This window comes from Mesoplodon mirus (assembly GCF_964341445.2).
Source record: "Mesoplodon mirus genome assembly, chromosome: X".
NCBI lineage: Eukaryota > Metazoa > Chordata > Mammalia > Artiodactyla > Ziphiidae > Mesoplodon > Mesoplodon mirus.
Genome location: NC_138981.1, coordinates 101,869,728 through 101,884,933, shown reverse-complemented (window position 1 = coordinate 101,884,933; position 15,206 = coordinate 101,869,728). Strand labels below are relative to the sequence as shown.

Genomic DNA, 15,206 nt, shown 5'->3' with positions numbered 1-15,206 from the left:
TCCGGCACAGCTAGAGAACAGGTGACAGGAAGGAATGTGGTGGGAGAAGAGAATTCAAAAATGGGATGGGCCTCCTGGTAGACAGGAAGGAACAGGAAGGCCTGCTAGGAAATCTGGGTGCTCATTTCCAGTAATGTGGAGCCAGTGCAGATAGAATTGGTATTTTTATGGGTTTGGGGATTTTGTGATTTTCCCTCATCCTTTCCTGAGAGGCAGCAGAATGGTGGGTCAGTTTCTAGCTATTTCAAGACAATAACTGCTTTGCTTACTGTCAAGATGGTCCACTCTGATATGTCATACCCCTGGGGACATGTGGACAAGATTGTGCCTAAATGATTTCTCCAGGGTGGGGCAAGAACGTAACAGTGAGGTAGACCTATTCCATTCCACCTGGTGTCAACTGGGAGGACACTCGTGCCCCCCAGGAGACACTCTGAAATGTCCCTGGTTGCTCTGAAATGTGCACAGCCTCTGCCAACTCATCACCCCAAGAAAGCAAAATCCTCCATTAAGTTGAGCCGCAGGAACTTTGCTTGTCTCTCCTGAGGAAGGTTTCACTTTTGAAAGGTCTACTAAGCCAAAGGCCACTCTTTCCCAATAAAACCCAGCACACACACACACACACACACACACACACACACACACACACACACACAAAGTGACGTATACTGGGCTCTGGAGCGGTAATTATATCATTTCTTAAACTCTTCATTCTTATTCCACAGACAGAATCTCCGCTTCTCTTAGTTGGAACTAAATACAAAGCCAGGACATTTTAGGGGACAACCTTGCCAGATGTGTAGCTCCACAACATTCCCTTAGCATCCAGGCCATTGGATTTCCAGAAAAGGCACCCAGCCATCACTAGCTCAGGCCTCTGGAATTTTCCATCCTTGTCTAAAGAAAAGGTTTAAAACAATAAACACAGTGACGGCCCTGTCCCCCAGAGAACACTTTATGACCAAACACAGAGGAGAGAGGGAAGGGAGAGGTGAGAAAAAGATGAGAAGGGGTGAGTGAGAGAGTGCCCACCATGGAAGGAAGTTTCCAGAGCACAGGGCTGGTGACACTGGAGCCAAATATGCAGAAGCTTTTCCTGGAAGGTCACAGTGCAGAGAGGTGAGGGCCACCAGGGGCAGCAGGTGAGGACGATCAGAATGAGGGGAGAACAGTCAGGGGTCAGTGGAAGGTGGAAAGAGAAAGAAAGAAATTTGGTAGGGAGAGCACAAAGTCAGCTAAAGGAATCCTGCCCCAGTGGGTGCCTTGCTCAGAGCAAGTCTTGAGGCCTTGGAGGGGCAGCCTCCACGGCCCCCATGCCTGTCTAGCAGGGTTTGCTGCCTTGAGAAATACGGATCTGGAATAGGTGTGAACTGTTGCCCTTCTTCTACCAGAAAGATGGAAGAAGTGAGGGCTGGCCAACCCTTGAGTCCCAAAAGAAATCTGGCCTCTACAGGTTTCCGGTGGTCCCAAGTCTTAAACCCCCAAGTCGGAGAATTGGGTTCCAACTAACACATATGGTAGAGAACTACACAGAAGTGTCCTCCACATTCCTTAACTAATTAATTTGGGGTCTTGAGTTATGCGAGTTGACAGGGTGCACTGCCACCATCCCACACAAAACTGTTCCATTTACCTAGCACAATTTCTACAGGGGTGGATTTCTTCCTGTCTGAATCTAAAACTATACTGCTACCCTCATTAAATACTGTTAATGTTTTCATCTCTGGTCTCTTGGTCTATTATAATGAGGGGGAAAAATCCCTTCCTTCCATCTTAACTTATTTTTATCCTTTAGTTTCCTCAGATTAAGTCCTTGTCTTCCCTTCCCCCACCCCACCCCCATCCTTGCCCTAAGTAGATCCAATGTATTAAAAAGAAATCAGTAGAAATAGATTCTTTGCTTCAATTCAAGCAACAGTTCTAAAAGCATTTCCCTTGGGATTTTAGCATGACCCGAAGGAAAGTATTTCTCTTTTCCTTCAGCTAAGGCAGCTTGCTATCTCCCATAGCTCAGCATGCCTCTCCCCTCCCCCCACCTCTCTCTCTCTCTCTCTCTCTCTCTCTCTCTCTCTCTCTCTCTCTCTCTTCTAGCTCACTCTCAAAGACATTTGCTTTCTAGTTTCTTCTGGTATATACCACACTCCCAGAGGTTCCAGAGTCCTGAGGCATCAACTCTGTCACGAAGGTCATTGATCCAATGCCTACTATCCCTGAGCCATGAAGTTCAGATGAGGGCCAGTGAAAAAGGAAAAACCTCAAACCAGAAAGGAGTAACTCAGTAAAATAATATGAAATAAACTGTAACAAAATAAGCCAGGTTGAAGGGCAAGAGCCTGTAACATAAAGAAAATGCAGCTTGGTGCTTTGTGACCACCTAGAGGGGTGGGATAGGGAGGGTGGGTGAGAGGGAGACGCAAGAGGGAAGAGATATGGGGACATATGTATATGTATAACTGATTCACTTTGTAATAAAGCAGAAGCTAACACACCATTGTGAAGCAATTATACTCCAATAAAGATGTAAAAAATATTTAAAAAAATTTTTTAAAGAAAATGAACATCAGTTTCTAAAGAAGATTTAAATAGGATTACAGTTAATACCTTTTCACATCCTAGAGATTAGTAGTATCTAAATACATTAGAAAAAATTTTAAGATAATTCCACTGCAAACATCTGAATTTTTTAATTGAGTTGGCTTATAAGGAGAATTGGAACTATTTTCCTATTGAGGAGAAAAGAAAGGAAGACTGGAACAGGAGAAAGTGAAGATGGTTAATGTATATTTTGTCAGTACAGATTTTTAAACAAAATCTGGGGAGTTCCCAACCTTTTACAAAATGTTTTTCACTACATTTCAGCCAGTTATCCAAGGGTCCGGAAAAAGATACGCCCGGCCTCGGAGAAATATAGCCATGGCCAATTAGAAGTGATGTAAAAATAGAAAATGCAATCCACATCGATGATAGAGTGCTTCTTCAGGGCAGTAGGCTCTGTGCCATCAGCTTATCATGGATATTGTCATGGCCAGCGTGAGGAGGGCTGGTGCAGATGTGATCAGCCAGCAAGCTTTTGTGGTGTGTGTCTCTAAGATGGCAGTGACTGAACTTGGTGAATGAGACAGGAAGTTTCAATTTCTCTCTCAATTGAAATCATCATGAAGACAGAAGGAATCAGAGAGCTTTTCCAGTCCTTCTCTCTGCTTCTTGAATCATGTGTTTTAGAAACCCATTTCTGGGAAAGGGTCTGCCAATTACCTTGAAAATGCAGGAGGGCCATGCCCAGTCTAACCTGACCTTCAGGATGGGTGAAGTGTCTCTCACACAGGACACATGAGAGGTGTCTTGGGGCTTGTCAGCCAAAGAGTTATCCTCTCTGATGTGAAACCATCCTTTTCTCTTTTCAATACACACACCCACCCCCTTACCTCTTTACTCTTTAGCTGAGGGTGGAAAATTCCATAGGCCTGAACTGGCTAAGTGCCTGCCAAGTGTCTGGCCAGCTTGTATCTTGAAACACCTCAAGTCTGAAAGCAGTGCCCACTTACAAGAACTCCAGACTGAGGGACTTTTGTGTGGGAAAAAATTTTTTTAATCATGAAGAATTTAAGAAAACATCCAAATTGAAACTGCAGACTGCAAACTTATATTGCTTTCTTTCAGCCAAAATTCTCAAAAGGGTTTGTGCTTCCTCATTCTTATTCTGTGAAGACTTTTGCACCTGGCTCACAGTTTGCCAGTCTATCAGACCCGTGTTCCTCCTCCACCACAAGGTCAGTATCCATGCTGGAAAGCCATGTGACCCTAGAATTCCACCGTTCTTCAACCTCCAGCAATGGTTTCCCAAAGCTGTCCACTTCTTAATCCCTGGAATTTGTGACTACGTTATATTACATAGCAAAGGGATTTTGCAGATGTAATCAAGTTAAGGATTTTGAGATGGGGAGATTATCCTAACTAATTATCCTGGTGGGACCAAGGTAATCAATCATAAGAGTCCTTCTAAGTGAGGGAGGGAGGAAGGAAGGAAGGCAGAAGAGTCAGAATCAGAGAAGGAGATGTGATGACAGAAGCAGTGTCAGTATGATACGATGTGAGAAAGACTTGACCAGACATTGCTGGCTTGAAGATGGAGGAAGGGGCCACAGGCCAAGGAATGCAGGCAGCCTCTAGAAGCTGTAAAATGCACGGTAACAGATTCTCCCCTAGAGCTTCTGGGAGGGAGTGAGGACTTACAGACACCTTGGCGTTAGCCCACTTAAAACCGTTTCAGACTTCCAACCTCCAGAACTGTGAGTTTAGTAAATCTGTGTTGTTTTGAGACACTAAGTTTGCGGCAATGTGTTATAGTGGCCACAGGAAACTAACAGGCCATGCATCTAGTGCAATTCTCAGCAGGGTCACTGCTGGAACTCCTCATCTCAAGTACTCTGCCTTTTCTGAGTTCTCTAAGCAGACACCCAGCGTGTTAAGCTCAAGCTGCTGTGCAGTCATGGTGAGTGTAGGACAGTCCTCCTCAGGACCAGCAACAAGACGAGAACTCTCCTAAAGGAGCTGGGCAATTGGCCGGCAAACCAAGGCAGAGGGTTAGATATGGGGTAGGGGGTCAAGACAAGGACACAGTGACTGGGACAGTGACACGAGGGGACAAGGAAGAAGATAAAACCCAGTGACCGGAAATGGATTTTACAGACCGGGCAGAACCAGTAGCCTAGGGGACTTAAGGCCCAGATCCGCAGCTCTGAATACGAGTCTTCTGATGTCCCCTGCTTAGGCCCTGACTAGTCTCTGGGCCTGGGGCGGTGCCGGGCTAGCAGAGGAAGCCGGTGGGGGGGCGGGGGGGGGGAGCTGGGTCTCTATCGCAGAACTGAGGTGACAAAGCCCTATGGAATTCTCCTCCGGCTCTCCCGGTGAGAATTCTGCCAGACCCCGTTTCACTTTGTTTGGAAGGCGAAGACAGAGGCAGAGCTCCTCTGTAAGCAGTCACGCAGGTCACTAGCAGTGGAGGAGCGATTCTCCCTTGGGGTCAGGTTAGCAGGGAGAACCTTCTTAGCTCCACAGGCAATAGAGCATGATCTAAACACTCTTCTGGCCAGAAGGAGAGCTGCGGGCGCCTATGAGCTTTCAAATAACCGTTTTGTTCAACTTTCGCAACAGTTGATTGAGAGCCCTCCTGGATTTAAGTGCTTTCTTGGTGGTAAGTTAGTCAACTTAGAAGGTGGTATTCCCTCCTTCTGGTCTCTAGGAAACCATTTAATGGACCGAAGCCCTCGGAACTTGTTAACCTATGAAAATAAACTGGTTTTGCCAACCACACTGTTCCACTCACGCCATGAACATTGACAACAGGTCCTGTAAGACATAAAGCTGGCAGTTTCTCAAGTGGGAAAACTACACGGCTAATATAAAAGGCATGGAGAGAAATATATATGTTGTTATTTTTGGACGGCACTAACCTGCTTGAAAAAAATCATAAAAACAGTTCCCTGAAAATGATCCCAGGTACCTTGGCAGAGCCAGTGTTCTGGAGACTTTTTCCCCCATATAGCTAGTCAAATAGCAAAGAAAGGAAGGACGGCCAATTGCCAACAGTTCTCAAAATCCTTAGGCTGACTTTGGCAAGGAAGAATCTATACTGATCTTGCCCACATTTCTCAATGACAACCCCACCCCTCTTTTCTTCTGTCCTCACCTCCTACTTTCCCGCTACAGAGACCTAAGCTTGTTTAGAAATAAACACTGTTTCCCAATAGGAGGAGATCATCACCAAAACCACACAAAGAGAGCTTCCTCCTTCTATTGTGGAATCTAGCCCAGGAGCTAGTGCTTCTTTACCTGATTATGCCAAAGAAATTGAGACACCCGGAGTTCATTACCTGTTCTGTCATTTAGCAAACTTGGGTGGTCTACAGCCTGCCTCACTTGAAACCGTGCCTCTGTTTCCCCACTGAAGGGAGACAGGTGATGACAATGCAGGATGCGTTTCACAGTGACCTGGTAGAACATGCGAGGTCAGAGGCATAACAGCATCTTTAACTCATCATAAGATCGGGGCTGTAAAAATACAAGGTCTTGTCATTGTCCAACCACCATTTCGTACAAAGGCATTCCCCAGCCTCCTGACACACTTTGTTGAAGCACTTCAAATAAAGATGTTCTGTCTCAGAAGCTCAGAAGAACATTTGACTTCTTAGTTAAATCTCACCCAGTCAAATCTTTTAGTCACTATGGAAAGCAACAGGAGGGGAAAGCTGAAGTATCAGAATACCTTCAAACATTTCTCTGCAGCTTGAAACATATACAGTCCAACATAAGCTGTCGAGAAAGGCCAAAATACAACTTCCTGTCAACAATAAACTCGATGAGCAATAAAAATAAGGTGTTAAAGAATGGCAGGAAATCATTAATAGCAAATTTTGGCGTGATTGTGCGACGCTGTGCGTAGATAGTAGGTCAACCTCATGTCCCTGGAACAGTTGGCATATTTTCCACGGTACTAACTACACTGGAAACCTGCACACACTATTCCTAATTGGACTCATCCTGCTACCACAAAACCAGGATAGCTGGACAGAGAAGTATATTAATTTCTTAGAAGACCTGTAAGCTCAAAATGTTCCCACTAAAATACATGTTTCCAAAATACATCTTTAAAAAGGCACTTGAATGTCAACAGTCATTTGATTCTTTTTAAAGGAAGGATTAATGAGTAAAAGGCATGTCAATAAAGTTTTGAGAGGGAAAAGAAAGAGCGTTCAAGTTCTATTCTTCCATACAGAGCCCAATGCTCCTCTATGCATGCTTTTGGAGAAACCACGCTGAACAGACTGTCATAAGTTCCCCAGACCAGAGGACCTCCTCCCAGGCACAGGATGGGGTGTTCCTCCCCACTAGACGACTAGTCTTCCCACTCACTCATCTGACTAGTCTGAAGGCAAGAACTGCCAAAGACCCAGAGCCCCAGCTCACATCCACTGGGCTCTTCGATATGATCCAGTCCGCCTGGGAATGGCTGCTCCCCAGGACCTCATGGGCAGCCAGCTTATTCTGCCAAGAAGGGTATGATTCTTGGCTCAGCCATGTATGTGGCTCCCCACTTGGGGCATGATCTGGAGCAGGGAAATAAAAAAGCAATGGTACCTGCTTCCCTTCTACCCGTCTACTTTTGTCGGTTGATGTGTCACACATACACAGAAGACTTCTGCACACCATCAAGCCCGGGAATAAGCATACGAGCTAACAGTTGTCCAGTGCCTTCCGCGGGCCAAGCCCCGGTCCCCAGTGCTTTGCATGCAACTCGTGGAAGCCTTTCCGCAAACCCACGAGAGGGTTATCGAGGCACAGAAGGTGAAATAACTGGCCCAAGGTCACCCAGTTAGTAAGCAGCTGAGCTGGACTTTGAACCCGGGCAGTGAGTTTCCAGAGCCCAGTGTGCTCTACCAAGCTCGAGTCACAGACAACGGAGCTGAATGAGACTGTCCCTTTGCCCCAGTTCCTGCTCTGGGAGCCTCCAGGGTGTGGCCCTGCAAGAATCAGAAAGGCATCTGGCTCTGGGTTGATATAAGCGACAGGTCAACATTACGCATGGACCCCTCTGCACTCCTGACAAAAGCTAAAGGAAACTAAGATATCTAAACCCCAGAGAGGTATCATAAAACTACCATTAGGATTTACAGAAAAGGGGAAACAGCTCTCGTGCTTTCTCCCGCCTGTGGTTTCTGGCCCTTCCCTCTGTGTTTAAAAAAAAAAAAAAAAGGAAGAAAAGAAAAAAGAAAACAAACAAAAAAACTAATAATTTTTCAACATGCCTACTGATCATTTTATGTCTCAGAAGAAAGCAAAAGCAGGGAGGTGAATGACTCCTCTGAACGGAATTCCTGCAAACAAGCCTGGGGGGCGGGGCGGCTCCCGAGGTGCAGCTCTGGGGGTCTGGGAAGGCAGCAGCCCACAGAGGTCAGGTCAAGGAATGTCAAGGGGAGTTACACATGTACACTGTATGTGAATTTCTCAGAGTGTCAGGCGCTGTCATTTACTTTCCCCATTCCCATAAAAAAAAAAAAAAGGCCTCTGTAGCCCAGTAAATGAGGGAAATGCCAAAGGCCTCATTTAACATTGTTGAACCCAGAAAGGACCAACGTCTTGAGAAAACGTTAAGGACCACAAAAAAGACCATGAGGGGGCGGGGGCCGGGCAGAAATGATGTAACTAACTGAAGATAGAAGCAGCACCAATCACTAGCCTCCTGCCGCTCCCATCGTCTCTATTTCACACTCATTTGCATACATCCCATCTCCCTTCCAGGCTTGTGAGTCCCTCAAGGGCAGGAAACACGCTAGCCAGCCTCTTCAGGCACCTGGGGAAGGAGGCTGGTCAGGCTGAACCCTGGGACGGGAAGCTGCCCAGGGGGTGACCTAACTTCCCATGAAGCCTGCCTGGGGAGGCCGTTCCTCCCCCACCCCCACCCCCCGCCCTGCCTCCCACTTCCCTAACGACCCCCAAAGGTGCAAAGCTCTTCAATCAGCTAATCTCGCCTCGCCTGCCCGGCTGCTCAGCCCTGGCTCTTCCGCCCCCTCCTGATCCCATCTGGAACGCTTTCTTCTCTGCCCTCAAGAACCCTAGTCTTTTGCCAAAACACAACACTAGGGGCTCAGCCTTTCCCCGGAATGTTCTCTCCACCGCCCTAACTGTAACTTGGCTTTGCCCTGACGACCCTCTCTAGGAGAGGCCGTCCATTTGCTTCTCCCTTCCCCTCTCGTGGAACACACTGACCCTCCTGGTCACCTGGGCTGACAAACCTCAGTCATCTTGACTCCACCTCCCCCCACCTTCCTCCCAATTCTTCCTTCCCCCCTCTACTCCCTCTTCAAGGATCACTAAATCCTGCTGATTTTATCACTTCTCCTACTTCTTCCGCCTTATCTCCATTGTCACTGACTCAGCTAAGCCACTGTTGTCCCTCTCCGGAACCATATAGCTATATTTTACCCAGTTACCTGGTCTCCAGGCACCCAACACCTGGTCCATCCTATATATTGTTTCCATGTATTTCCCGCTGTGAGCGGCACTGGGAATAGACAGGAACACACAGCCCCTGCCTTCTTGGCTCATATTCAGAATGGGTATGAAATATTGCCCCCTTCTTCACTGTAATCTGTGATAGACCCTTCTAGAATACTTTTTTTTTTACTAGATCTCTCCTTAACTTTTATGAATCACTTATACATCAGACGCTTTCCAAATATTACCTTCTTTGACCCCCACGAGAACTCCACAAGGTCAGTACAACTATTTATTATCCCCATTTCACAGATGGGGAAAACAAGATCTCGTTACTTGCTTCGGTTCACAATGCAAGCCGGTGACAGAGGGCGGAGTCAAGCCCAGGTCTGACTCTTGAGCCTGGGCTCTGGCTCCCACATTTTAAGGAGGACACTGAAACCTTGGCAAGGAGCCCAAACAAGATGATCGTGATGGTGAAGCATCTTGAAACCAAGTCACATGAGGAAGGAAGGAAAGAAATGAAGGCTCTTTGGCTTTGGGAAGAGTGCATTTTAAAATGCCATGGTGGCTGTCTCCAAATATTTGAAGGGTTGCCATGTGAAAGAGGAAGCAAACATATTCTGTGCGGCTCCAAATGGCAGAGCTTGGCCTAGCCTAGTGGTGGAACTTAGAGAGAACAAATTTCAGCGCAAGAGCCGTTTCTAACCCAGCCCTCTATTGGGCGGAGAGCGTTTAAGGAGAAGCTAGGCATCGTTTGTCAGGGCTGGTAGGGGGGACATTCCTGCCTTGAGTAGGCAAGTGGTCTAGATCTGCGTTTCTGTGCACATCAAAGTCACCTTGGGTTGTTTTTAAAAATACAGATGCCTGGCCCCAACCCAGACTTATCGAAACAGAATCTTAGGGGTAGAGACCGTTAGTGTGAGAATTACAAACCAGGAAATAAGTCTGTAAGAAGGTTCACTCAAATCCTCAAAAGAAGAAATACAAATGGCTAATCAACGTATGCCAACCTGGTCAACTTCAAGACTAATCAAAGGAATGCAAATTAGAACGGTGATATGCCGTTTACTGCCTACCAGATTGCAAAGGTTAAAAAATATTAATTACCGGTGTTGGCATGGGAGGGGGCAAAAGGAACACTCACACTTTCTGGTGACGGAAGGGCAAATGTCAATAACTTTCTGCAGAGCAATTTAACAGCAGGTTTAAAGGAACTGTTAATGCTAAGAATGTGTCTAATGTTTGAGCAAAGCAATTCCAATGCTAGAAATTTATCCTAGAGGGACAGTCTAGCATGTTTGAAAACGCCTGCTCAGAGATGTTCATTCAAATTCATGTTTATACCAGAGCTGTCCTGAAGAACTTTCTGCAGTGATGGAAATGTTGTCTCTGGGCTGTCCTATGCGGGCCAGCCACTAGGCACACGTGGCTCTTGGGCACTTGAACTGTGGCAAGGGCAATTTAGGAGCTGATTTTTAAATTTTTTAAATTAATTTTAATTTTTAATTAATTCAAACGTAAATGTAAATAGCCACAGGTGGCCAGTAGCTACTGTACTGGAGAGCTCATGTTTATAACTCCTCAAAATTAGAACTTCTCAAGACATCAAACAATAAAGGATGATTAACCTATGGTCCACCCACAGTGGAACTTTTGGCAGTCGTTAAACATGATTATGCAGATTTGTATCACTGACGTGAAGAAATGTTCATAAGATATGGCTAAGTGAAATAATTATTTACAAGTTTGTATGATAAATTTGTTTAACATGCTCGGCTTGGAAAACAAATTCTATTCAGTACTATTTGGTGCTTCAAAGAGGGTTGGGCAAGGAGGCCTCTCCGGCTTCACAGCAACCTCTGCACTGGGCTGGCTGACAGATCCTTCCTTCTCCAAACCTGGAGGAGCCAACGGGAGCAGTAAGACTATTTCATGCTTAGTCGCCCACACTCTGGGTCAGTGCATGCAGAGCCCAGCTAAGTCTCTGAACTGCAGACTCGCGGGCAAAGCCCGTTGCAACTGGCTTTATTCTACCGTGTAAGTTGTTTTGTCCTCCATTAAGTACTTTCCACAAATTCCCCTGCGAAGTGGGAGCAGGGGAGCCGATTCATTTTCAGGCCTTCCCGAAATGCAAACCTAAGGAACACTCCTTGCAGAGGTGGTAGTGTTGCGGGGTGGGGGGGTGTCAACAGCTGAAGACCCTGTTCGGCCATTCTCAGCTCTTGGAGAGCTTTTCTCCACTGGCTTTGTTATATGCCGTCTGGCCAGGCGCCAGCCAGGGGGCCGTGCATGCATCGCCCTGCCTCAAGGGGCTACAACCCGTAATATCTAGCCACTCTTTCCTGATCCTTTGGCGCACAAGGAATTGAGGGTAAATTCAGCAGCAGCAAGCCAACGGTATTTAAACACCTACTAGGCGACCTTCCCAGGCTGACACAAGGACTCCTCCCAAGGGCAGCCAGAATACAACGGGTTTATCAAATGCCTTTGTTCCCCCAGAGGCACGAAGAGCTACATCCTGAATTATAACAAAAACAGCGCTGAAACTCTGCATTTTAAAATGCGTATAGATGTAAGCACTTCTCAGTTAATCACAGACACTCTCAGGTTATAATATTCCTCCCCAAGTCTCTCTTGAGAAATCTCTGCCAGTGGTTAATTCTGTAATTACCCCTTTGCCTGGGTTAAAACTGTCTTTCATTAAAAAAAAATGCAGCAACAAAACGGTCTTTCTCTATCTGCTCCATTATATAGTTAATAGATTTGAGGAAGTACTGATAGCTGAATGAAGGTTTGAATACACAACTACATGCTATATATAGCCCAGGCCTTCTGAATTTTTCAAACAGTGAACAAAACTGAATGATGTTAGCAACATGCCAAAAAGGGTATATTGTTAAAAAAGAAACCACCTAAACAGGAAATTCTGTATATTTGTTCAGCTTGGTGGGTTTTCCAAGTTCTAGTGAAAGATACACCACAGGAAAGCTTGCTCTGTGGCAGGAATGACTCCATATTGAAATCTAATGAAAATGCGACTCCATATTGAAGCTCTAACTTGAATGTCCTGGGTTTACAGCAGCAAGTGTAAATCCTACCTCAGCTGTCCCTAATAAACATTTTGGGTCTTGAATCAGACGTTATGATGGCAGCTGCGATGTGGTCCACTCACTCTCCAGCCACCCATGGCTTTGCTAACTTTGGTTGACGAGCTCTCAGAAAAGCAGGGGCCAAGAAAGAGAGCCATTTAGGAGAGTACACTCCATTTAAGACTATTTCCTTATCTCTTAATTGACTGAACTGCTTCAAAATAGCATTCAGTAAGGTGCTATGAATAAGCTAAAACTGATTTATGTACATAATCTGGGAGTCCTCTTGACAAACACATACACACAGACCCAACCCAGGTTGGAACTAATGGAAACAAATGAAGATAAAGTCATCCACACTCACTCATAATTTTAGGGCATCTAGGATTGTGCCTTGCACGTTGCAGGGGCTCAACAGATATAGATTCAGATTCCTAGAATCGGTTCTCCCCACCTCCCAAAATCTCAGTGTGGACTACATACCAGAGTAGTAAATAAATATCATTCCTGTGCCTTGCCTGGTAAAAAAAATCTGTGGCCTTGGTCCCAAGTAAGCTAGGTTGGCGGTATCTCTCAGAAGAGTCTCCTCCCACTAACATTTTTTTGTGCCAGAGAGTCAATGATTAGGAAGGCACCTGTGTTACCCCAAATTCTTTTTCAAACCCAAAACCCTGGACAAGAACGCTACTGTCAACTTTACGCTGCTGAGGGTGGCAGGTCAAATGCTGGTCAAATCCCAGTGGAGGTTTGCTGAGTCCCATTTATTCTCTTGAGACCATCTGTCCAATTCACAGGCTCCCTTCACACGAGGTGGTAGAGGGAGGGCCAGGCACCCCTGCTAAGCGAGGTTTTCTTTCTTCCTGAATTTAGGAAAGTGTTTCCTGTGCTAGGGAGACTGAATCAGTTGTTAACAATCACCCGAGATGAGAGCCCTGGTATAAATTCCCTACCCACAGCTTGCCTTCCTCTCCTAACTGGCTGTGATGACAATCGAGATTCCAATCTGACCCCAACAGGACCTCATTCTAAAATCAGTGAGACACACAATAAGCCAAGTCCATTAAAACAACATTAAAGGTCTGGGGTTTTAGCTCTGCTAAACAGCAGGATTAAACTTCCAAGGGTCCAGCTACGATAGAGAGATTTCTTTAAAGTCATTTGGCTTTGCACAGTTGTAGCTATTAGGGATCAGGTCTTTATCTCAAAGGTACATATTTTACCTTTGATCCTCCTCCAGAACTCCCACTAATGTCAACTTTCTCCACTGTTGAGATCAGGCCCCTGGCCTCCCTTTAATGTTGGTTTTATCGCAGATTCTACAAGATCAACAGAAAAATTACAAGGAAAAGCTGTGAAGTTCCCTTCCGATGATAAGTTGTTTTAACAAAAAGAGCTCACTCTTAATGGTGAAATTTAAACGCAGCAGACGACTCGCCGTAAGGTAGAGAGCATGGAGAGAGACAAAAACGAACAAACAAAAAAACCAAAGCAACAAAACAAATGCTAATTAACCAGTCTGACTGCTTATTTAGGTTTTGACTACTGGTCCAGGAAATTGGCAACGAGTGTCTTGGAAACAGGAGAAGGGGCAAGTGCCCGTTAGGACCCGTCCGTTGCGCTCCAGAGTCAGACAATCCGAATGAGGCTGAGGGTGCGATGGAAAGGCTCCCAGGAGGTCAGCGCGCTTTCCAATGCCCATCCCCCAGCCGTGAGCGGTGGGGCTCTGAGCCCAGGTCCTCCATCCCTGGACTGGTGCACACCATCTTCCCCCAAACCCCCATAGCCCCATCTCCTTGCCTCTGGGGCGCTCTCGGGTCGCAGGGGACACCCTCGCCCTGCGGCTGCAGACCCCGCGCCCACACGCCCCGGAAACCCGTTGTCTCCAATACCCTCCCTCCGCAGCAGCAGCGCGGCGGCGGCGGCAGCTGCACCCCTTTCTACACCCATCACCACCCTCTCCCCAGTAGCAGGAGGAAGTCGCTGTGCTTCCTCTGTTCTCACCGCCCGCCGGAGCTTGGGCACCCGGGGCTTTTTGGGTGGGGTTCTTTTTTTGTGTACACGGTGTGTGTGTGTGCGCGCGCGATTGTGTGTATGTGCGAAACGGGCATCGCATCCTTCCGCCTAGGCTGCCTCAGGTGCGGGCAGCGGGGACTCTGGAGCTCGTCGCGCCCGGGTCGCCGGCTCTTTGTGCCGGGTCTAGGGCAGCGCGGGGCCGCTCCCGAACTCACACCCCCGGCCGGGGCCCCGGTTCCGAGCCCCCGACGGCCCGTCGGCGTCCAGCCCGTGCGGGGCAGCTGGGCAGCCGCGGCGCTGTCAGCGGGCGCCTGGGACTCGGACCCCGGCGAGCGGCGGCCGAGGCGAAAACTTACTGAAACGGAGAAAGAGCGCGGAGCGCACCGGCCGGCCGCCGCCGACGCCGTCCCCGTCCCGGCCCCGCGCACGCGCGCGCGGGAAGCCACCCGGTCGCTCTCGCCCGGAGCGCGTCCCCCGGGACGCCCCGTCCCCCGGCCACTCACCAGCACTACGGAGCCCCGCACGGCCTCCGACACGCTCTGCCGGAGCTCGGCCGCCGTGCCGGGCTTGCTGAGCCGCTTGGTGAATTTGCGCACTTCGGCCATGGCAGCGGCGGGAAGGTCTCGGCTGGCGTGTTCACTGCCCCGGGCCGGGGCGGCCGCGGCCGCTGCTGCTCCAAGTGTTTACACGCCGGCCGGCCACATCGCAGCTTGGCGGCGGCGCGTCTCCCGCTGCTCCTCCCTCCCGCCCTCCGCTGCCCCTCCCTCTTTCCCTCCTTCCCTTCCTCGCTCGCTCGCCGTCCAGCCCCACGGCGGCGGCCGCTCCCTCCCCTAGAGAGCCCGTGCTCCGTTCGCGAGCAGCCCGAGGAGGAGGGTGTGTCTGGCGAGGAAGGGTGTGTGGAGGGGGAGGGAGCACTGGAGGGGGGACGAGGGTCACGAGGGAAGAGGGGGGAAGTGGCAACCGCTCGGGCTCCGCCCGCAGCTGATATTGCTGGTGCAGCCGCCTCCGGGAGGGGAGGTCTGGTTGCTTCATTTTCGTTTGTGTGTATTTGGGGGCGGGGAGGGGGGAACGACACGAAATGTCTCCAAGTGTGCGGCGCGCTCTACC

At 48.2% G+C, this 15,206-nt stretch overlaps 1 protein-coding gene across 2 annotated transcripts in view; it reads right to left on the bottom strand.

Moving 5' to 3' along the window:
- Positions 1–14,824, bottom strand: part of DOCK11 (dedicator of cytokinesis 11) — a 201,390-nt gene extending 186,566 nt beyond the window's left edge. For both annotated transcript variants that reach the window (XM_082610835.1, XM_082610836.1), the window contains exon 1: positions 14,603–14,824. In XM_082610835.1, coding sequence (XP_082466961.1) covers positions 14,603–14,704 — 102 coding nt within the window. In that variant the 5' untranslated portion in view covers positions 14,705–14,824. The remainder of the gene's footprint in view (positions 1–14,602) is intronic.
- Between the last annotated feature and the right edge of the window lie 382 nt (positions 14,825–15,206).